General features: G+C 33.5%; 1 protein-coding gene across 2 annotated transcripts in view; it reads left to right on the forward strand.

The window, feature by feature from the left end:
- Positions 1-14,212, forward strand: part of Samtor (S-adenosylmethionine sensor upstream of mTORC1) — a 78,568-nt gene extending 64,356 nt beyond the window's left edge. For both annotated transcript variants that reach the window (XM_040291566.2, XM_005332306.4), the window contains one exon: positions 10,965-14,212. In XM_040291566.2, the coding sequence (XP_040147500.1) occupies positions 10,965-11,594 (630 nt within the window). In that variant the 3' untranslated portion in view covers positions 11,595-14,212. The remainder of the gene's footprint in view (positions 1-10,964) is intronic.
- Positions 14,213-24,981: the final 10,769 nt, after the last annotated feature.

The raw sequence follows: 24,981 nt of genomic DNA on the forward strand, positions 1-24,981 counted from the left end.
ATCCCAGTGATTTGGAGGCTGAGGCAGAAGAATCACAAGTTCAAAAGGCAGGCTCAGCAATTTAGTGAAACCTTGTCTCAAAATAAAAGATTAAAAGGACTGAGAACACTCTTGGGTTTAGTCCCCAGTATAAGTGGTTAAAAAAGGGAGAGATTAAAATGCATAGGATTGCACTAACTTTGTTTAAATAGTAATAAAAGGAAAATTTATAATACAAAACATTTTATTTATATATATATATATATATAAATTTAGTTGTAGATAGATACAATACCTTTATTTCATTTATTTATTTTTATGTGGTGCTAAGGATGAATCCAGTGCTTCACACACGCCAGGCAAGTACTCTACCACTCAGCTGCAACCGCAGCTCCACCAAACACTTTTATTAGAAAATGAGGAAGGCTTTAGACCATATATCTGCTTTCTTTCTTGAGGTGTGTCATTGCCAAGAGAAAAACATGCACTGGCCAACTTTTCTTGGTCCCAGGAGAAGAATGAGATGCAGATGAATGTGTGATAATAACTAAATATTGTTTAAAAAAACGTAAAAGGTCTCAAAGCAATAATACCAACTTTTGTACTTGAGAAAAAATTTAAAATGCAAACAAGAAAATAGCAAAAATCAATAAAATGGAAAATGTTCAGAGAAACAATGAGGAAAACTGATGAAAGCAAAAACTAGCTCTTTGAAAAGTTCCATAATACTGAAAACCTCTAATCCTATTGACCCAGAAATAAAGAGAAAGAGGTGACATCATGACAGATTTTGCCAATGTTTAATGGATAATACTGTATACAACTTTCTACCCATAAATTTCACTACTTAAAATAAAATGGATAAATTTCAAGAGTTATCTTGAATGATACATACCACTCATACTACCTCTCAAGATGCTATCCTTATTCAGGAAGAAATAAGTACATAAATGATCATAAATTTATTAAAGAAATTTTAATTTGTAGTTTAAGAAAAAAAACTTACCCACAAAGACAATTTCAGGTACATATGACTTCACTGATATATTTACCAGTTAAGAAACAAATAATAACAGTTATATATACACTCTTCACTGAAACTGAAAAGGATGTAATATTTCCCTCCTGCTTCTATAAAGATACTACCCTAGTATTAAAACCAGATAGACATTAGAACAAGAAAACTACAGACCATTGTCTCTTATGATTAGATGCAAATGTTCTGTACAAAATTTAAGTTGAATCATTGTTTTTAAAGATTAATATGTCATGATCAAATCTGGCTTAACCTAGTAGTGCAAGATTGGTTTAATGTGACAAAACAATCTTTTCACTCTATTAATTCATCAAAAAAGAAAGGCTATGTTTTATCTCAATAGGTATAGAAAAAGCATTTGACATACTTTCCTGATATAATTTCTCAGGAGAAATTGAAAGGAGTTTCCTCAATATGATAAAGGGGATTTGAAAAGCCTACAGATAATAACATTTTTTTAATATTGTTTAGTTATACATGGAGACAATATCTTTATTTTGTTTATTTTTATGTGGTGCTCAGGATCAAACCCAGTGCCTCACATGTGCAAGGCAAGGGCTCTGCCAATAAGCTGCAACCCTAGCCTATAACATTCTTAATAGTGAAAGAAAAATATCTTTTTCACCAGAATAAGAACAAGATAAGGAGATTGACTCTCACCACTTCTATTCAACATATTACCAGCAGTTTTAAGCAATGCAATAAATAAAAAATTAAAAACATCCAAATTGGAAAGGAAGAAGTAAAATTTGTGTATTTACAGATGACACTATATTCCATAGAATATACAAATGAGCTACTTTTGAACTCGTAAGTTAAACAAGATTATAAGATCTATAGAAATCAATTATATATATTCTAGCAGGAATTATATGTATATGTACTTTAGCAATAGCAACAATCAAAAGTGGACGTTAAAAATAGTACCTTTTTTTTTTCTTAGAAAGAGAGAATATTTTAATATTTATTTTTCAGTTTTCAGTGGACACAACATCTTTATTTTACTTTTATGTGGTGCTGAGGATTGAACCTAGCGCCCCATGCATGGCAGGTGAGCGAATTACCACTTGAGCCATATCCCCAGCCCAGGTACCATTTATTAATATGAAACTGCCACTTATAATAAAATATAAAATATGAACTATTTCATGTGTGAACATTATTTGAATCTGACAAAAAATGTGGGGAAATCTTTATGATGAAAACTATGAATTTAAAGAAATATGATGGAAGGGACACACACTGTATTTATTTGATGGAGAAGCAATATTTTCACAAGTTAATTTTCCCCAAATTACCCTGTAGATTTAATACAATCCTGATAAATCCTAGCAAGTTTTTTTGGTTGAAATTTGAAAACTTATTCCAAAGTTTTTGTGTAAATTTAGAGAACCTGAAATATTTCAGATAATTTTGAAAAGGGACAGTATTGGAGACTAACACTAATGGATTTCAAAGTTTAATTGTACAGCTACAGTAACCAAGACAATGTGATATGGATGTCAGGATTATCAAATTTTAATGGAGGGTACACATATAGGCCCAAACTTATAGGTTACTTACTGGTCTTCTATCACATTGAAATAGATAGTCTTTTCCACAAATAGTGCTAAAACATTTAGATGACTATATATAAAAAGAACTTTAGACTATAGCTCATTCTATAAACAAAAATGAACTCAAAGTGGATCATAGACCTAAAATAATAAAACCTATAGAAGTCAGTGAAGAAAATCTTTGTGACACTGAGCTGGGAAGAGATTTCTTAAACATTACAACTTGAGGAATTGGCATTCATCAAAATTTATAACTTTGTCACTTTAGTAGATACCGTTAATGGAATGAAAGTCAAACCACATCATACTGAAAGAAATATTTACAAGTCATCCATCTAAGAAAAGATTTCTATCCAGAATATAAAAAGGATTTTCAGAATTCCATAGTAAGAAAACTAAAATTAGAAATTTAAATCAACCTAATTATTTTTAAATGGATGAAATACTTGAACAAACATCTTGCCAAAGAAGATATTTTGATGACAATTAAGTCCATGAATAGAAGATAAGCATTACTTCTTATTAGTAATATACAAATTAAAACTGCAGTAGATCAATACCCACCTATTATAATCAATAAAAGATTGGCCACTTCAAGAGTTGATAATGATTTGGAAGAACGGAAACTTTCATATTCTCCTGGTAGAAATGTAAGCACTGTATAACTGCTCATTGAAAGTTTAGGAGTTTCTATTAAAATTCAATATACTTTATTTTTTCAAAGAACCAACTTTTAGTTTTGTTAATTTTTTCAGTTGTTTCTTTTGTTTCAATTTCATTGATTTCCACTCTAATTTTAATTATTTTTTGCCTTCTACTGCTTTAGCTGCTGATTTGTTCTTTTTCTAGGGCTTTGAGATGTAGTCTGAGGTCATTTATTTGTGATTTTTTTTCTTCTTTTAAGGAATGAACTCCATGCATTGAATTTTCCTCTTAGTACTGCTTTCATAGTGTCCCAGAGATTTTGATACATTTTGTCTGTGTTCTCATTTGCCTCTAAGAATTTTTTTATCTCCTCCTTGACGTATTCTGTAACCCATTGTTTATTCAGTAGCATATTGTTCAGTCTCCATGTGATGCATACATGTTTATTTATTTTGTCGTTGATTTCCAATTTCATTCCATTATGATCTGATAAAATACAAGGTAGTATCTCTCCTTTTTTATATTTGCCAAAAGTTGCTTTGTAGCATAGTATATGGACTATTTTAGAGAAGGATCCATGTGCTTCTGAGAAGAAAGTGTATTCACTTGATGACAGTTGAAATATTCTGTATATGTCAGTTAAGTCTAAGTTATTAATTGTGTTATTGAACTCTATAGTTTCTTTATTCAACTTTTGTTTGGAAGATCTATCCAGTGGTGAGAGAGGTGTGTTAAAGTCACCCATGATTATTGTGTTGTGGTCAATTTGATTCTTGAACTTGAGAAGAGTTTGTTTGATGAACATAGCTGCACCATTGTTTGGGGCATATACATTTATGATTGTTATGTCTTGTTGGTATATGGTTCCCTTGAGCAATATGTAACGTCCATCTTTATCCCTTTTGATTAACTCTGGCTTGAAGTCTACTTTATTTGATATGAGTATGCTTGCTTCCATAGTCCTATGAGTGGTATGATTTTTCCCAACCTTTCACCTTCAGTCTGTGTATGTCTGAGTATGCTTGCTTTCGTAGTCCATTTGAGTGGTATAATTTTTCCCAACCTTTCACCTTCAGTCTGTTTATGTCTTTTCCTAACAGATGAGTCTCCTGTAGATAGCATATTATTGGATCTTTTTTTTAATTCAATCTGCTAGTCTATGTCTTTTGATTGGTGAGTTTAAGCCATTAACATTTAGGGTTACTATTGAGACATGGTTTGTACTTCCAGCCATATTTGTTTATTTTTGTTTTTTTAACTAGTCTTGATTTTCTTCTTTGATTAGTTTTTCTTTTAGTGTACTACCTCCCTCAGCTGGTTTTCATTGTTGTTTTTCATTTCCTCTTCATGAAATATTTTGCCAAGGATGTTTTGTAGTGCCAGTTTTCTAGCTATAAATTCTTTTAATTTTTGTTTATCATGGAAGGTTTTTATTTCATCTTCAAATATAAAGCTTAATTTTGTTGGATAGAAAATTCTTGGTTGGCTCCCTTTATCTTTCAGAGTTTGAAATATGTTGTTCCAGGATCTTCTAGCTTTCAGGGTCTATGTTGAAAAATCTGCCATTATCCTAATTGGTTTACCCCTATAGGTAATCTGATTCCTTTCTCTTGTGGCTTTTAAAATTCTTTCCTTATTCTGTATGTTGGGCATTTTCATTATAATGTATATTGGTGTGGATCTGTTGTGATTTTGCACATTCGGCATCCTGTAGGCTTCTTGGATTTGGATTTCCATTTCATTCTTCATGTCTGGAAAGTTTTCTGATATTATTTGATTGAACAGATTGCACATTCCTTTGGTTTATTTCTCTATACCTTCCTCTATCCCAATAACTCTTAAATTTGGTCTTGTTATGCTATCCCATATTTCTTGGATGTTCTGCTCATGGTTTCTTATTATTTTCGCTGTGCTATCTATGTTCTTTTCAAGATGATATACTTTATCTTAATTGTCTAATGTCCTATCTTCTAAGTGGTCTACTCTGTTGGTAATGCTCTCGTTTGAATTTTTAATTTGGTTTATTATTTCTTTCATTTCAAGGATTTCTGGGGTTTTTGTTGGTTTTTTGTTGTTGTTGTTGTTGGTTTTTTTTTTTTTTTGTATAACCTCTGTATCCCTATTGAGTTAATCTTTTGCTTCTTGGATTTGTTTATGTGTAGCTCATTGTTAAAGTGATCTTTCATTGCCTGTATTTGTTCTCTAATGTCTTGTTTGAAATCCCAAAACATTTTAATAATGTATATCCTGAAATCTTTCTGTGTCATTTTTTCTGCTGTAGCTGTCAATTCTTCTAATGATATGTTGTCTTAATTGTTTGTGGTACTTTCTTCCCTTGTCTTTTCATGTTGTTCACATTTCTTTCTTTCCAGCTCTGTGGGACTGGTGTCTTATTGTTTTTACCGTAAAGATTTTTAGTGCTCTTGTATGGTTCCAAGATCCCTACTTTGTGGGGAAGGACAATGTTAACAGATCCTAATATCAACAGTACATCACCTATGAACCAATCATTTTTATTAAGACATTTATAGTTAGTCTCAATGTTCAGAAATGTTGGATTCAATTATTATTTAAAATATAATCAGTAGTTTCATAAAAGTTGGTTCTTTGAAAAAATAAATAAAATTGACAGACTCTTAGCCACGATAATGAAGAGAAGGAGAGGGAGAACTCAAATTACCAGCATACATGATCAAAAAGGCAATATCACAACAGACACTACAGAAATACAGGATATAATTAGAAATTATTTTGAAACCTTATACTCCAATAAAATAGAAGATGTTGAAGGCATCAATAAATCTCTTAAGTCATGTGATCTGCCCAGATTGAGTCAGGAAGATATATACAACTTAAACAGACCAATATCAAGTGAGGAAATAGAAGAAGCCATCAAAAGATTACCAACCAAGAAAAGCCCAAGACCAGATGAATACACAGTGAGATCTACAAGACTTTAAAGAAGAACTAATACCAATACTCTTCACTTTATTTCAAGAAATAGAAAAAGAGGGAACAGTTCCAAACTCATTCTATGAGGCCAATATCACCCTGATTCCAAAACCAGACAAAGACACTTCAAAGAAAGAAAACTTAAGACCAATATCTCTAATGAGCATAGATGCAAAAATTCTCAATAAAATTCTAGCAAATTGAATACAAAAACATGTCAAAAAGATTGTGCACCATGCTCAATTGGGATTTATTCTGGGATGCAAGGTTGGTTTAACATATGGAAATCGATAAATATAATTCATCATATCAATAGACTTAAAGATAAGAATCATATAATCATATTGATAGATGCAGAAAACACATTTGACAAAATACAACATCCCTTTATGTTCAAAACACTAGAAAAACTAGGGATAATAGGCACATATCTCAAAATCGTAAAGGCTATCTATGCTAAGCCTCAGGCCAACATCATTCTAAACAGAGAAAAATTGAAGGCATTCTATCTAAAATTTAGAACAAGACAGGGATGCCCTCTTTCGCCACTTCTATTCAACATAGTTCTTGAAAGACTGGCCAGAGCAATTAGACAAAAGAAATTAAAGGGATATGTATAGGAAAAGAAGAACTTAAATTAGCTGTATTTGCTGATGATATGATTCTATACCTAGAAAACCCAAAAATCTCCACAAGAAAACTTCTAGAACTAGTAAATGAATTCATCAAAGTAGCAGGATATAAAATCAACACCCATAAATCAAAGACATTTCTGTATATCAGTGACAAATCCTCTGAGAAGGAAATGAAGAAAAACTACCCCATTCACAATATCCTCAAAAAAAAAAAAAATAAGATACTTGAGAATCAACTTAACAAAACAGGTGAAAGATCTATACAATGAATACTACAGAACCCTAAAGAAAGAAATCAAAGAAGACCTTAGAAGATGGAAGGATCTACCTTGCTCTTGGATAGGCAGAATTAATATTATCAAAATGACCATAATTCCAAAAGCACTATACAGATTTAATGCAATTCCAATCAAAATCCCAATGGCATTCCTAATAGAAATAGAAAAAGCAATCATGAAACTCATCTGGAAAAATAAGAGTACCAGAATAGCTAAAGCAATCCTAAGCAGAAAGAGTGAAGCAGGTAGTATCACTATAACAGACCTTAAACTATACTACAGAGCAATAGTAACAAAAACAGCATAGCATTGGCACCAAAATAGTCCAGTAGACCAATGGTCCAGAATAGAGGACACAGAGACTAACTCACAGAATTACAATCATCTTATATTAGACAAAGGTGCCAAAAACATGCACTGGAGTAAAGACAGCATCTTCAACAAATGGTGCTTGGAAAACTGGAAATCCATATGCAACAAAATGAAATTAATCCCCTATCTCTCACCATGCACAAAACTAAACTCAACATGGATCAAGGACCTAGGATTTAAACCAGAGACTCTGCATCTAATAGAAGAAAAATTAAGCCCTATTCTTCATCATGAGGGATTAGGCTCCAGCTTCCTTAATAAGACTCCTATAGCACAAGAATTAAAATCAAGAATCAATAAATGGGATGGAATCAAACTAAAAAGCTTCTTTTTTAGCAAAAGAAACAATCTGTAAGTTGAACAGAGAGCCTACATCCTGGGAGCAAATTTTTACCCATTGCACATCACATATGTCTATGGTATAAAAAAAAATTCAAAAAGCTAAAAACCGAGAAAACAACCAAATCAACAAATGGGCTAAGTACCTGAACAGACACTTTTCAGAAAAGGATATACAATCAATCAACAAATATATGAAAAAATACTCATCATTTCTAGCAATCAGAGAAATGCAAATGAAAACCACTCTAAGATATCATCTCACTCCAGTCAGAATGGCAGCTGTTATAAAGACAAACAACAATAAATGTTGGCAAGGATGTGGGGAAAAAGGTACACTCATACATTGCTGGTGGGACTACAAATTAGTGCAGCCAATTTGAAAAGCAATATGGAGATTCTGTGGAAAACTGGGTATGGAACCACCATTTGACCCAGCTATTCCTCTCCTCAGACTATACCCAAAGGCCTTAAAAACAGCCACATCAATATTTTTAGCAGCACAATTCACAATAGCTAAACTATGGAGCCAACCTAGATGTCCTTCAGTGGATGAATGGATAAAAAAATATATATATGGCATATAACACAATGGAATTTAACTCAGCATTAAAAAATAATAAAATCTTGGCATTTGTAAATTGATGAAGTTGGAGAATATAATGCTAAGTAAAGTTAGCCAATCCCAAAAAAACAAACGCCAAATATTTTCTCTGATATAAGGAGGTTGACTCATAGTGGGTAGGGAGGGAGAGCATGGGAGGAATAGATGAATTCTAGTTAGAGAAGAGGGGTGGGGTGGGAGGGAAAAGAAGGGGGCAGGGGATTAGCAAGGATGGTGGAATGTGATGGACGTCATTATACAAAGTACATGTATGAAGACTTGAATTGGGTGTCAACATACTTTATATACAGAAATACAAAAATTGTGGTATATATGTGTATTAAGAATTGTAATGCAAAACAAAGAAACAAACAAAGTACATGTATAAAAGGCAAAAAAAAAAAAGGATAGTGTTACCTTAGATTAGGTGAATGGAAGTGAAAGGAGGGGAAGGCAGGGGATGTGGGGATAAGAAAGATAGTAGAATGAAACAGACATTATTACTTTATGAATATATGTGACTGTGTGACAAATATGATTCTACAATATGTACTCAGAAAAATGAGAAATTATATTCCATCTATGTATCATATCTCAAACTATATAAGTGCATTTTATTGTCATGCATAACAAAAGATTTAAAAAAGAAACTATATGGATAAAATAAAATATAACAAATAAATAAATCTGGTAACAACAACAACAAATTAAATACACATTTGCTATATGGCCCAACCACCTCTTTCTTGGATATTTTCCTGAGACAAATGAAAGCATAAAAAGTAGCAAAGATTTGGAACAAGAATATTCATAACAGCTTCAGTTGTAATAGGTCAAAAACTAGAAATAGTCCATATATCCAGAAACAGATGTGTGGGAAACCAACTAGTGATGTATCCTTGATACAGTGGGACATGATTCAGCAATTTAAATGAAAAGCAATAAAATATTAATGCCTGCAAAAAGAAATGGATAAATCTCAAAATGACTATACTAAGTGAGAAAAGACAAGCAGAATAAAAAGTACATTTTGTATTATTTCATTTATATAAAATCCTTGGAAATCCAGACTAACCTATAGTGATAGAAATCACATCAGTCATTGCCTGGTAACAGTGGAAGAGGAAGAAACATATGAGGAAAAGATTATTAAGGAGCATAGAAAATTTGTGGGTATTTGATCTGTTAATCTGCAATTATTTCATGGATGTTAAATGTTAGGTCTTATCAAAGTATATACTTTAAATATGCTTTTGTGTTAGTTTTATTGCAGTAGAGCTGTCTGAAAGAAACCAAAGGGAAGAGGAAAATAATCTTTTTCCAGATAATAGAACATTGTGTATTACTTTCCCTAGTACACAGTCCATATGATTATGGGACCAGCTTGTCTGCACAGTAACAAAAGGGAAGGACCAAGGTTTTAGTGCATATGTTTGCTAATGACTATTGCTATATGGTAAGCTAATTTTAGTCTAAATTTTAAAATGCTTTCTGTACAACTTTCCTGTCACTGGAAAAAATAAATGAGATAACTAACTTATAATAAGAAAAGCTTGATTTTTAGTGGATCTAATCCCCAATTGACCCTGTTGCTTTTGGGCCTATGGCAATGCAGCATACCAATGGTGGAAGTGTGTGGCAGAGCAAAACCACTGGCTTCACAGCCAGGAAATGAAAGAATGGAATGGATCCCGTCCTATAATCCCTTTCTAGGCACTCCTAATAACCTCAAGACTAGGCTCCACCTCCCAATAACACCACCCTGGGAAGCAAGCCTTAACAACTTGGACCCTTGAAGGGCACTTAAACTTTAGCACTTTCTTATTCAATATTCTTTAAAAGAGTTTTAATAGTCAGCAAATTATTAAGTGTTTATTCCTTTAGTTCTAGTACTTCCTGTGGTCATTTGACTGTTAATTGAATTTAATATGTAGTTTGCTTCAAACCAGAGATTAATATTTTAATAGAATAAAAGTAGTTCTAACGTTAAAATGGTTAAAGAGAATAGCTTAAAAGACCATTTTCATGACCGTAGAAAGTTTTGGCATCATTCTGCTTATACAAATTATAATGCCTCATTCATTACATTTTTTTTACTTCTTTAATTCATACTTATATTATGGTATTTTTTTCTATAAAAGTTGTTTTTAAGCTAGCTTGTTTTTATTAACTGTGTATGTCAAAGAGAATGTAAGAGTGACTAAGTTTGGAAATAAAATCATTCCAGTAAACTCTTACCCAAATTAAATTTCAAATAAACTTAAGATTTTTTTGTACATATGCATAAAATTTTTAATTTCAAGTTGATAAGAAGGAAAAGTCATTTTACATATAACTTTAAATTTTATATATAAATTTATACACACATAATGATAACTAAAATTCTTTGGGCTTAATTTCTGAGATTTTTATAAGTTTTGGTAAATAAATCTGTCAAACTTAATAATTTTTCAGTGCTGAAATCTAACCCAGGGCCCTTGCACATGCTAGGCAAGTGCTCTACCACTGAGCTATATACATCCCCAGCCCTTGATATTAATATGCCTTTTCTCTCTCTCTCTTCTGCAGAGTGTATACAAGTGTGACTTCCTGAACTTACAACTTCAACAGCCTCTCCAGCTTGCACAGGATGCTATAGATGCTTTTTTGAAGCAGTTGAAAAATCCTATTGATTCTCTTCCTGGAGAGCTTTTCCATGTGGTTGTTTTCTCTCTCCTTCTTTCCTATTTTCCGTCACCCTACCAGCGATGGATTTGCTGCAAGAAAGCTCATGAACTGTTGGTGTTAAATGGTTTATTACTTATCATCACACCTGATTCCTCCCATCAGAACCGTCATGCTATGATGATGAAAAGCTGGAAGATTGCTATAGAGTCCTTGGGCTTTAAACGCTTCAAGTATTCAAAATTTTCACATATGCATCTGATGGCATTTAGAAAAATCTCCCTAAAAACCACAAGTGACTTGGTTAGTAGGAACTACCCAGGGATGTTATATATTCCTCAAGATTTCAACAGTATAGAAGATGAGGAATATTCTAATCCTTCCTGCTATGTACGATCAGATATAGAAGATGAACAATTAGCATACGGTTTCACAGAACTCCCTGATGCTCCATATGACTCAGATTCTGGAGAAAGTCAAGCCAGCTCTATTCCTTTCTATGAGCTAGAGGATCCCATATTACTTTTAAGTTAATATAAAAGCAAAAGGCCCTTTCAGTCCAGACTTGTAAACTGATTTGCTTACACTAATCAGAAATACTAACATGAACTCAATACACAAAACCTGGTTTGCATAGAAGAAATGCAGAGATTTACAGAGTTTGCTATTTTTTTCTACTTCTGGATTTTAAAATTTATTCTTATATAGAATGCTTAAAGTTTCATGCAGAGTGACTCCTGTCATAGCAGAAATCACTGTTACTTTAGCATTTCACACTAAGATATAGAAAGGTACCTTTTTCTTTAGTGCTATTGTGAAAATGAAGCATAATTTGCTCTATATTTTCATTTTTTTCAATTGTTCAATCTTGACTTTATACCATTGCAATGGGAAACTTAAAGATATGTAGAAAGCTGTAGATTGCACTTTGATGACTCACAAGTTAAATATGATACAGAGATAGATTGGTTTAGTTGTTTTCTGATGCACTTATCATTTTTTTCCTAGCTAAATTGTTATCTGTTACAGAAAGCCGTTTTCTATTCAGTTTCATATGATGATCCAATATTTCCTGAACTTTTTGGAATTGGTGATAGCTGTTTTTGCTTTTTTCTTCTCTTACGCTCATTTGGCAGCATCAGACATTGGGGGAGAGATTTCCTCCAAAGTATGTATTCTGATTTCATTAGCACAATACAAGAAGCACCATTGCCAAAGTAGTATTTTGATAACTTTTCTTGTTGATTTTGGGCCTTGGTGTTAAGTATATTAATCTGTGAGAATTCATTTTTACTATTTTGAAATTTAGATTTCATTTACAAAGTTTTCTTTTTAAGCAAGGAACAATATATAATACTAATTACTGACTGAGAACACCTTTGTGAAAGGGTTTGCACTTGTAAGAGAGTTTATGATCTGTTGAGACCAACTTTGATAGGGTCTCCACCTTTCCATTAAGGAGGTGCTGCTCTACATGTTTGGAATTACACAGAAAATTTTAAAATTAATCCTTTGCTGATAATCTCAAAATGGTTTTCAACTTTTGGTATCCTAGTTTCTTTCTAAAGCCTAGCAGAAATTTTTCTTTGAATATATAAAACATTAGTTGGCTGTGGGAATTTTCCCTTTCCACATTGATAAATGCCTTTCTGTGTTTCTGAATCAGAAGCAAATGATTAAGGAAAAATATGTCCAAACAAGACAAGTTTAAACAGCTGAGAACATTTAGTCCACATTGTCTTGTCAGCCAGCAATTGTCATGTAAACTATCATTTTTAAGAGTGCCACTGTGTGGATTTTTTTTCAAGTGGTTATTACATTAAAATTACCTCATACTGAGGTTTTTGCACTGAAATATCACAGTTTCAGATTTCATGGTTAATGTTTGTGTGTATGTGTGTGTGTGTGTGTGTGTGTGTGTATGTGTGTTTTGAAAGGAAACTTGCATTTTCAATAGTTGATCCTAAATTTCATAAACTGCACTTCTTTACTCTGGTAAAACTGATGTTTTTGTGCTTGTTGTAAGTTGCTGTAGTTACCTTTGAATGTCAAATTTTATTTACAAATACAAAATTTATCCTTTAAGATATACATGATTGTGTGTACCCAATATTTCAAATTAAATTTCACATATTACATTAATAAAGTAACCAGATTGTAATTAGCCAAAAAAAAAAAAAGTCAGTTAACTAAACAATGTATGGTGGTTCAAATATGCCATAATTAACCTGAAATTTTTCGTTTACTTTCAATAGCCTATGATTTCTTAATTATTAGGCTTTACCTTTCTTTCCAATTAAACACTACAGGATTATGTCTTGTAACTTCCTCAAAAGAAAAAAAAAAAGAAAAAAGCACTGTGTTCTGGATAGTAGAGAGTTGCATTTTAGTGTTACCCTTTTATTATACTGATTATTTTCTTTGGTTTGCCTGAATCCAATCCTAATAACAAAGACAACAATATACCAAATGAAAGTGCTTTGAAAGTAAATTAAAATAGTGCTTTGAAAAGCTGGTCTAAGTATGACCTTTGAGACAGCGTTTGTGTTACAGCTAAAATGTGGGTGCTATAAATTCTTCTGAGTGTTTACAGATGTTGATTCTGGTTTTGCTCCAAAATGTGCATGATATATTTTAAGTAGTACTTTGAAGAAAAAAAAAAACTCTATAAAACCTACTACCACTTAGTATAAATTTGTTTGAATTTACATCATTTGTTACTGTAAGTTCAGTTTATTCAAATTAGGTTGACACAGGATTTAAACCAACACATGTTCCACCAAGGCCAATTCATTGTTATAAGTATTGAAATATAAGAAGTCATTGTGTGTTGATGCCAGATCACACACATAATAATAAGTGAAGGGCCTTCTAATACTATATGACTACTCTAACAATTATTTCATATGACTATAAGAAATTAAGAGGCCTCCTGTCTCATTCACAGCAGTTTCTCCAAAATAATTTGGTGTTTCAAAAAACAAATGATAATCATGTGGTTGGATTCTTCAGGATCATGAATAGATCATTTGGTTTTACTATAGCTGCCAAGTGGTGGGAGGTACCATACCAGAAATGTATGTTTGTGTTTGTTGTATTTTTTTCACATTTTGTGAACAAAGCACATTTATTAAAAATTTTAAATTTTCTAATATTCTTTGTCTGTTACTTCTAAAGTGAAAGTTTTGTGGTCTTTTACATATTGAATGATTTATGATTTAGGATGCAATTTAGAAATTGAATGACTTTTAGCATTTTTCCACTGGTTCCATTTACTTAAATTCCTTAATTCCATAAATTCACTTACTGGTATTACCAGAGAACTCTGACTTCTCACATTGTCATGCTGTTTATGGCAGAACCAGAACAACAGCATAAATTCTAGTTCACTGTATGTCATCTATATAATTAACTTTCAGGGAAATGAAGTATGATAACAGATGCTATCATTAAGCAGATCTGTTTTGATTTTTAGGCAACTTTCTCATGCTGCAAAAGAGGTGGTTTTTTTGTTTTTTTTAAATTCCTGAGCAAATGAATTCTTCCATGTGCAATATGCTGGGAAACAGAGATTACAGTGATCACAACCCTTGCATTTTCATGGAGTATAGGATGTATTAGAGAAGACAAGAATTCTGTATGTACTTGGTATCTAGGAATCTAGATATCTAAAAATGATTGCCTACTGATCCTATAGTTTTGTCTTTGCTTAAAATCACTTTGTTTCCCAAAACTGGAATAACAGGTTTAAAAAAAAAAAAAAAGTTTTAAGCACAAAAAACTTTTCAGCAAATTAAAAAGCATTGTGGATAAGAGAGATATGCCCTTCAGAAAAGTGTAAGCTAAATGTGAATTCTGATTATAAAAGGGGAAACAAATTAAGCTTTTATTCCATTTCCACACCCTTTTCTGAGCACACTATAACAGTAGTACTCCTCTGCTGAAAGAGGTCAGAATGGAATGCAAGTGCAGCTCAGTGGTAAGAGCATGTGCTTAATACGTACAAGGCCCTGGGCTCAATCCCCAGTTCCACAAAAGAAAAAGAAATATTGGTTTCTTTTTGGTATTGCAAATTGGTAACTGATAACAAAGGTTGAAAATACATTATATTACTATTCAAATAATAACAAAGGTTTATTACAGAAATTTTATATTACGATAATTTTACTCTTCTCAATAAAATGAATTATAATAACCTCCAAAAGAGTTTATGATAAGCCAAGTGAGGTGTTGCACACCTGTCATCCTAACAATTCAGAAAGCTCAGACAGGAGGATCGCAAGTTTGAGGCCAGTGTCAGCAAATTAGCAAAGCCCTAAGCAACTTAGTGAGACCCTCTCTCAAAATAAAAAAAATAAGAAGGGCTAGGGATATAGTGCAAGGGTAATGTGTCCTGGGTTCAATTTTCAATACCCCTCCAAAAAAATTATGAAAAAAATTTATAACCACTATCCACTATGAACACAAAGCTCCCTAAGAATATTTGTGGTGGTCAATATGACACAATACCAAAGAACAAGCATGCTAGATACCTAATAATTTCATTACTTTAAGGACCCCTAAATCTTATAAAAGGAGTGAAGTGCTAACTTTTTTTTTTTTTTTTTGGATGAGAGTCTTGGCACTTGTAGTCAATATAAGGAGTGTTCAACTTACTTTGAATTTTATATTTAGTCATAGCACCTTTGCTAAGTTATTAGAAAGCTAGTCTACTTTTGTGATAATATAAAACACTTCTAAATATTAACTCAGTAGTCAAAAATGTAGATGAAACTATTTTGCATCATACATTTTAACAATTTCTAATACTGGGCTCATCAGTAGTATAAAATACAGAACCTATTTCTATGACATTAAGTTAAATGAAAATAAAAATTGTCATAGGCATTGATTGTAGAATTATTTCTTAAGTTTGTCATTAAAAAGCTGTAAAACAAATTTGTTGATATTGTTGGATTGGTATACCCAAACCATAAAAATGATAGGGAACAATGCTCAAAAGATAAACCAATGTGTGATAGTTATTCAAGGTCTGTTTGTAACTCTATGGAGAAAAGTCTGGAAAATGAACTTTTATTGCATATATATGTCATATCTGTTGAAGTCAATTACAACCAATTAAATTATCCTGTGGAACGTACTAATGACAGTATTTTTTTCTGTAGCATTTTGAGCTGATGTGGGAAATCAGCTATCAAGAATATAATCTGTAGGCACAAAGATGTTCTATACAGGATCCACATTTAAGTCAAGTTACTTTTGCAGTCAATTCTAGACCTATGAGTTTATGCTTAACTAATGTCACTAGCTATGCCCATTGTTTTTCTTTTTCAAGGAAAAAGAACACAAATGTGGTATGGCCAATATTAATTGACTTCTTCCTCACACTCCTAAAACACGTGTCTGTTTGGATGTCAAAAACTGGCTAAAATGAGAAGGAATAATAAACTTAGCAAAAAATACTCATCTGTTTCAAATTGCCTCAGGCGTTTCACTAGAATTCAAGAGAGAATATGAAACCCAAACCTCGATATGGATTAAACAATTCCTGAAAATAAAGTTGGTGATTGGAGGAAAGAAGAGGGGAAGTTTGGCAGTTAAAGTCCTGGGGTCCATCTCTGAGAAAAAATACACTCAGGAAATAGACTAGTGGCAGAATGAGGACCTAATGGCTTACCTATAAACAGAGCTTTACAACCACAAGCCCAGAGTATCAGAGCAGGTTGCTGAGGAAACAGAAGGAACCTGAGTATTGGAAAGGCTACATTTTGATGGAGAGAAAGGGTGCTAGTCTGGAGCTTAGGTAACCTGAAGTATACAAGTAGGGCCTAAAGAATGGTGCCAGAGGAATGAGGAGATGAAGAATGAGAATTAGAGTGTCACAAGCCATCTCTTCAGTCTTGCTTATGGCTGGCGGCTACACACTGAACTGCTGACATCAATTTAGTACTTCAGAAAAGTTCAAATGAGTTCTTTATAATATAATGAATATATATATATATATATATATATATAATCAGCATTAATACATGGCAATGAACAAAAACTAACATTACTGAAAACATTCTTGCATTGCAGTACACCTGGTTTACATATCAATGAAAACTGATTACTTGGCTTTCCTCACACACTTCAAAAGTCATCTAAACATGACCTTAAGTACCAGTGTCCCTCATCATAAAAAAGCTAATGTAAATGATGTGACCCCCTCTCTGCCTCCCCAAATCTCCTATTCCTCTCTCCTTCAATCTCTATGTTAAAATCCTTAGGGGCAGGGACACAGACAAATAGGCACATACATACCCATGCCTACCTTTATACTAGATATTCCCTCTGCCTAACATTTCTTATTCCTTTATTTGATTTGCATACCTTCTTCACTTTTGTTGTTCAGTTCTCAGCATAAATGTCACTTCTTTAGGAAGAACATACAGTCTAGTCTGCATACTCTAAAATGGTCTCTTAAAAAATCATAAAGTCTCCACATAGCTACAAATATCTGAAATTTATCTTTCTGTGTCTAGATATTTGGGAAAGGCCTTCTATTACATTTTGTATCTTCAGCCTAGAAAAATAACTTGCACAAAGCCAGTAATCAATAAATATTCATAAATGAATTTTTCTTCCCAAATGCAATTGAAATGACACAAGACCACTGCTAATAGTTTATGAATCTTTTGAGGTAGTCCAGGTTTGTTCAATATTAATGAGTTTATTCCTTAATACATTCTCAGAATTAGAATAAGTTCAATTTGTACACATATGGGCACAGTGCATACTGTGGAAGAGTCAGAGAGATCTGCCATTTCTATGGTGACACTAGTTCAGGCAGGTGTTATGTAGACTGCAATGAGTGGGGTGCTTACTGTATGGAGTGGTGCTCCCATCAGATGATGTGTTTTTCTTAGGTACTATTGGTGCTACCTCTACTTCCTGCTTTGCACTGATGGCCCCAGCATAGGTAAGGAACCTGAACATTTATCTTCAACCAGTCAGTGGTTTGGGCCCAAATGCTGCAAGGGAGAGGCAGTGGTAAGAAACTGCAACACCACCTCTCTTGTGCTCATATCCAGCCCTGAAGCAGTGCCAGGACTGGAAGATGGGATAGGAAAAGACAAAGTCCAAAAAGGAATTGAATATCTTTTTTTTAAAAAATAAAGTCACAAGAACCAGTTTTACAGGTATTTGATAAAACATTTATGAACAATTTTTTTCATAAAAGTTATTCTAAAACATTGAAAAAGAAGGTTTATTTATTATTATTATTATTTTTTTGGCTATATCTGTTTTCCAAACTGGTAGAGCACACAGAAAAAATTATAGACTACAGACTATACTAATTTTCTATTGTTGCTGTAATGCTTGGATCATGGTCCTCTTCCTGCATTTTCAAAACCAACTATCTGCTCAACTCCTCACTTACATTCCTCTAATCCTTCTTCTATCATTGCAGCTCCTGCTCACTCTCTCTGCAACTGAAAGGTTTCCATGTATAAGGACTCCTGATTACTTTGGCTCCTAATCTCAAGTTCTTTAAGGTAAATCACCTGCTAGGTAAAAGCTGATTCAGCTTCTATGAATTAAGGTATCTTTGGTAGACCATCATTCTGCCTACTCATAATTCAATTTCACTTTTAATTATTAATATAAGGCTACTCAATGAAATCCTAGGGGAAAAAAATCTAGCCAAAATAATATGACAATTCATTACTACCAAAGAGGATTATTTTTCTTCCAAGAATGCATTCAGTTAAGTAATAATGCAAGTCACCATATCCATCAATTAAAGAGAAAATCTATATAATCATCTGGATGCTGCAAAAAGAAACATTAAATTCAAAATTCATTCTATAAATGCTGTCAGTCAGATTAATAGAAGACATCCTCCTTAACGTGGAAAGAAAAATTTACCAAAATGTTCAGCAAACCTCATATTTAATGAACAAATATTAGAAGCCTTTCATTAAAGGCTGAAAGAAACACCATGGTGCCCAATATCATGAAGACTTTTCAATGCTGAAACAACAGACTTAGCCTGTTAAGTAAAATGAGATTAAAAAAAAAAAGAAGCATAATGATTGGAAAGTAAGAAAAAAGCTTATTACATGTAGATGTTATTATTGACTAAAAAGTATAAATGACTAAAAATCTTAGAACTAATTAAAAAAAAGCTTAGTGGTTTTGTTTTCCTAAAAAAAATGGCAAACACCAATTAGAAAATCTAATGAAGTCTCATTCATGTTTGCAAAAACAAAAACAAAAAACTAAAAATACTTAACAATAAGCAATATAAAAAATTGGGGAACTAGTGGTGTAAATGGTAGAGTAAGTACTTGGCTAGCATGCACAAGGCCCTGGGTTCAATTCCAGTATGGGGGATGGGGGGAAGGAAAATAAAGTTTTGAGACTTAAGTAAAGAAAATCTAAAAAACCTTATAAGGAACATCAAACTATAGATATTACCAAGTGCCTGAGATGACTAAATATCAGTTAAGTCTGTGATTTGGTAAGATAGCAAAATTTGGAAAATGTCAAATCTCTCCAAAATTAATCTCTAATTTATTGCATTTTTAACCAAAATATAAATAAGATTTTTGTGTGGATTTTATGAACTGATTAAAAATTTGAAAGAAAAAAGTAGGCATATATAACTAATAAGCTTTTGAAGAATGAAGAAAATATTGATATAAAAGCCAACTAAAGACTATAATAATATGGTAGGGCATAAGTGCAAATAGACAAATAGAGAAGAATAAAAAGTCCAGAAACTTTCCAATGTACATTTAGGAATTTAGTATATGATAAACATAACATTTCAGATCAAAGACAATGGTCATTTCAAGAGTATCAGTGGTAGACAATTCAACACATAATGGTAAATATGAACAACAGACAGGAACCGACAGTTCATATGAGAAGAAATAAAAATGGCAGAAAATAAAATAGGGAGCTCAATCTCACCAGGCATGAGAAAAAGAACAAGTTAAAGCAACAGATAGTATTTTTCATCCATCAGCTTGAAATAACTGAAAATGATAATACACACTACTGATAGATATATGGGGTACAAATATTCTCTTTAACTATTGGAAGAAATTCTGTGTAAATTCAAAACTCCTTTTTGGGGAATGATTTAGTAGCATCACATTTTGAATATGCACTTAAGTCATCAACTTCTTGCATCATGAATACAAATTTTACATATTCATTGAAGCACAGTTATTTATAACTAGAAACTGGAAGTCTAAATGTCCATTATCAGAAAGAGTTACATATAAGATATCCATTAGTTTAAAAATTGAACACACACACACACACACACACACACACACACACACATATACACACAGTGGATCTGTTTGTCTAAAGACTCCATGATAAATTCATAAAACTAAAAACAAGTCAAATAACATTATTAGTGAAAGAACATAATAACCAAACAAAAACAAGTAAGCATTGTGTAATCACTTCTATTTAATGTATGGATGAAAGCATTGAGTCTCAAATTTTAGTATGATTAAGAATGATCAGAGCAAAACTTCCAAGAAATTCTAATTCAGTAGGTCTAGGTCAATGCACAGGCGCCTCCATTTCTAACAAGCTCCCTAAGTGATTTGTGGTAGGAATGGAGTCTCTGACCAATTTTTTGAGAAATACTGATTTGGAAGGATAAATTATATCTAACTGTAATACTCTTTCCTGTAGGTAGGAAAGTAGCTTTGACAAAATGTTGATGAGGACTTGCACTTTGCATAGTTTAAGTTGTTTGAACTGTGTGAGTTAGTGTAATGTTGTGCAGGGTGTCTGACCCAGGAAACAGATTCGGGGTTCTGCAGGAGGAAAAAAGATATAAGACACAGGATAGTAGATGTGCTTTCTTCCACGGTGGCCACAACCTCCAGCTTCATCTTCACCTCCTAACCAGTTCCAATTTAGTCTTCATTTTGCTTACATTTTGTCCCCATTAACCCATTTCACCCCTAGTCTTGTCCACAGGCACACTGCCAACAGGTTACATAAGGTGGGTGTGCACATGCTCAGGAGTTAATGTTTCCAACCTTGAGTGTATACGGGCTGAGTCAGAGTGTTTCTGGCCTTGACTAACTATAACATAGCCAGTTCCCAGCCCTGGCTATATACTAAAAACATAACATAACCTGCTGGAAGTTTCAGCAAAGAAGCCTAAGTGCAGCCATTTGGGGCCTGCCCCAACAGGTAGTCTGCACATTTTTAAAGTATAAAAAAAAGAACAAAAAAGAAAAACTGAAGTGACTTCAGTGAAGTAACAGATAAAATCTATGCAAATTGAAAGGAAGAAGATATTTTCATCTGGGACACTCAGTGAAAATCTGGAGGAAGCAGTATTTTAAATGAAGTTTGAAAGAAAAACTAGTGATGGGACAAGTAAAACACACAAGAAAAGTATTCTAGACAGGAATGAAGTGAGAACACAAGTGTGGAAAATGAGGGCCCTCAATTCAGGAGCATTTTCATTTGATAGAGCTCAGGACACTGAAAAGAAATATTAGGAATTAGAACCATAGTAAATAGCTAAAACAATATTTTTGGAGGGTATTGGCTATCAAACTAAAGAATTTGAATTCTGTAAAAAGTTGCCAATCACTGTAAGTAGAAAGTATGTATAGAAGGAAGTGAAAGGGGAAGGATTCAGTTTGGGAGATAGAGCATTTATCCAAGTTTAAAATGTCTCCTTGATCTCGAGATGCTTCAGGCATATAGGCTTGAGAATCAGTTACAGAGAAGTGAGAGTTAATCTTTGTTAAGATCTAGTAAAGGAGCATTTAAAAAAAGAAAAAGAGGACATATATGGACATCAGAGGAAAATTCTATTTAGGAAGTAGTAAGAGAGACAATATCAGAACTAGAATGGTAATGGAGAAATAGTCCACCCCATCACCACACTCCCCAGCAAGCTTACTAGTCTTGAGTTTTCAGTTAGTTTCATTTCTGTATTGGCTAGATCAGTGGTCCCCAAACCTGGCATTTCATCGGAATCGCCTGTGTATAAGCACTTCATAAAGAATTCAGGTCTGGAGGGAGCAATGTGAGAATTTATCATTTGGTAGGATTTTGTGTAGATTCTTAAAATCCATGTATTTAAGTAGCTCCCTTACAGTTTGGGGTCACTAAGATATAATTTGGGTTATAATATGAAAAGAAAGTTAGTGAATGCTTAGAACAAATAAACACGTAAGTGTTGTTGCACAACTGAAGGAAACCCATTAAGCTCTTAGGATGTATGTAGAAATAGTCACTGGATGAGTAGGGGGAGAAAAGGTGAAGAAGTGTATTAAATTCCTTTAAATGTAAAAGTCAAGTCATTGTTTTGTCTTTGTTTCCATCTTTCATGTAACAAAGATAAAATGAATGATATGCTATTAGTAAGTATTTGACATAAATTTCCCCCTCTTTGCTGAGCTCTAGATGTTAATATACCAATCTGAAAATTAGACTGAACGAAGGCTGAAGAGCTCCCCTGAGCTATATAAAAATGAAAATGGCTAATGCTTGAGAACTTTCAGACTTTCTTCTGAACACTTTACTCATTTCATTCTCATAACCACATCTATCAGTAAATACTACTTCCATCTTATAGATAGGGAAATGCACAGAACTAATAAGTGGTGTGGACAGATTAAACTAAGGCAGTTGAATTCCAGAACTCTCTATCTTAATGGCTTCCCTACAGGGAATAGTGAATGGCTAAGTCCAGGAGCAGGCAGAGAGAATAAGCCAATAGAACTCAAGAGAAGACATTATTTAGAGTACTTGGAGAACAGGTAGATAAAATATACAAGCAGAATATCAAAAGTTAAATGTGTAAATTAAAAGTATGAGAGATAGGTGGCACACATATCTGAACTTAATCCTTAAATCTGGGTTCCACACTTAGAGTTTCAGTAGCTCTGGGAGTAGGGGCCAGTGATTTGCTCTTCTAACTAGTTCCCAGGTGATGTGGATGCAGCTGGTCTGGGGGCCAGACTTGGGGAACCATAGCACTCTAAGAACTCAGCAGTTCCCAACCTTTTCTTTACATTAGAATCACTGAGATAGAAAGGCACACACACCCCTTCCTAGGACTCATTTGAGAGATTCTGCTTACTTGGTCTGGGCTGAGTTTGAGATGGATGTAAGTTAAAAATCTTCCAGATGATTCCAAGATATAGCCAAGCATCAACATTGTAACCCTTTCCCTACATGCCATGAGATGGAAATACTTTTGCTCCCTCACATTGAATGGTTGGTATTTGGAAAGCTGCACTTGATGGCTGAGAAGTTGAAGCTGAAAGACTGAGGTTTAAGTCTCTTCTCCTAAATAGTTATGAAGACCTAGAACACTATAGTTTCTCTGGACCTTGGTTACTCCATTTACATAATGGTGATGAAACTATTTTCATTGTTTGTGTGTGTATTACTGAATGAGGATTGTATAACATAGGTGAAAGCACTTTGTAAACACAAAGTACTACATAATGTTCCAAGGGAGGTTGCCTACCAGAACCTAAAGTTAGTTTAGCCCTAGGCATAGAGTGAAGGACCCTATGAGGATAGTGAAAACAAGAGAACACAGGAAGAATTGACAATGACTCATCTGTGGCTGGCTGCCACAAGGACCCAGATGTATGATAGAATCAGCTCCTCCTCTGGTGACAAATGCTGGCCTTCCCCGCCTTAATTTGCTATTTTCATGGTTACATTCCTACAGGTGTTCCTAGTCTCAGCTAATTCTGCTGGTTGAAACTCTTAGCCTGGAGCACAAAGGTCCTTCTTGCATCAAGCAGGTGTTGAAGAGTGGAAGTTCCTGTTTTACACTGCTGTCAGTAACCACAGCATGAAATCTCCATCATGGGATCATTATTAGGTGGCTGTTTCATATGTAGGTGTTTGGCTGTGGATATGCCAGATGTCAGGAACTGACCTTACACTTTTGATTTCAGGGTAAATAGCACTGGACAAAGGCCCTATGCGGCCTTAGGTGCCAGGCTAAAGAATTTGGGCTTTATTCTGTAGCCTGTGGAGGTAACTGGTTTTAATCCCAGAAGTGACACAGAGTAGTGCTCTGAGATATCAGCCAGAGGCCAGTGCAATAGATTAGACTAGCATGAGGCTGAAGATTACAAGTTTGCAGGAGGTTACTAAAGTAATTTGGATCTCAGGACCTCATCTAGGTTAGGAGCAATGGAAGTTAAAAAGAAATGATAAATGAAAGAGAGTGGGTAAAACTGAACAACACTTGGTCTTTCACAAATATCAGGTTCTTTTGGTAAATACTTGTAGTCTTCAGTAACCAAGGATTGATGAGGGCCTTCTCCTTTCTTACTAGGCAGTGGTATCCTATACTAAAAGCAAGTCTCACACTGAATGTTACTATTCCAATATTTATCAGCAAGTAGACACAAAAAAAAAATAGTACACAAACAGGTCCCTGTGGCCAAGTATTAAAGAACAATCTAGGTGCAGGGAGCTGTTTTGAAGGTGTCAGTCTGCAAGACTGGGCAGATTTTTTACCACACTCATGAAAATGCAGAAATGCCTGTACAATATTCTAGCCAAGCATATATCTTGAACACCTCTCATTTCCACAATGAAAAATTCTTTCTAATCCTTTATGTTAATTAATGTACCTCCAGTTCACATTTACATAGTGATATTGAAAACATTTGTGCATCCAGTTCTGCAGTGAAGACTCCTAATTAGTATCTTTCAAATGCTAATCACCTTCCCTGGAGTGTGTAGATTAAAGTTAACTTTCAAACATATACACATCTTACTGAAATATTCTAAAGTATATGGACATAATAATAAGCATCAATAATGGCTTCAGGGTCACAATACAGAGGATCATGTTTGAGCAAGATGATAAAGCTCTGTTTTAATGAGGGGTTTTAAATGCTAAGCA

Source organism: Ictidomys tridecemlineatus, chromosome 2 (genome assembly GCF_052094955.1).
Source record: "Ictidomys tridecemlineatus isolate mIctTri1 chromosome 2, mIctTri1.hap1, whole genome shotgun sequence".
In the NCBI taxonomy this organism is placed as follows: domain Eukaryota; kingdom Metazoa; phylum Chordata; class Mammalia; order Rodentia; family Sciuridae; genus Ictidomys; species Ictidomys tridecemlineatus.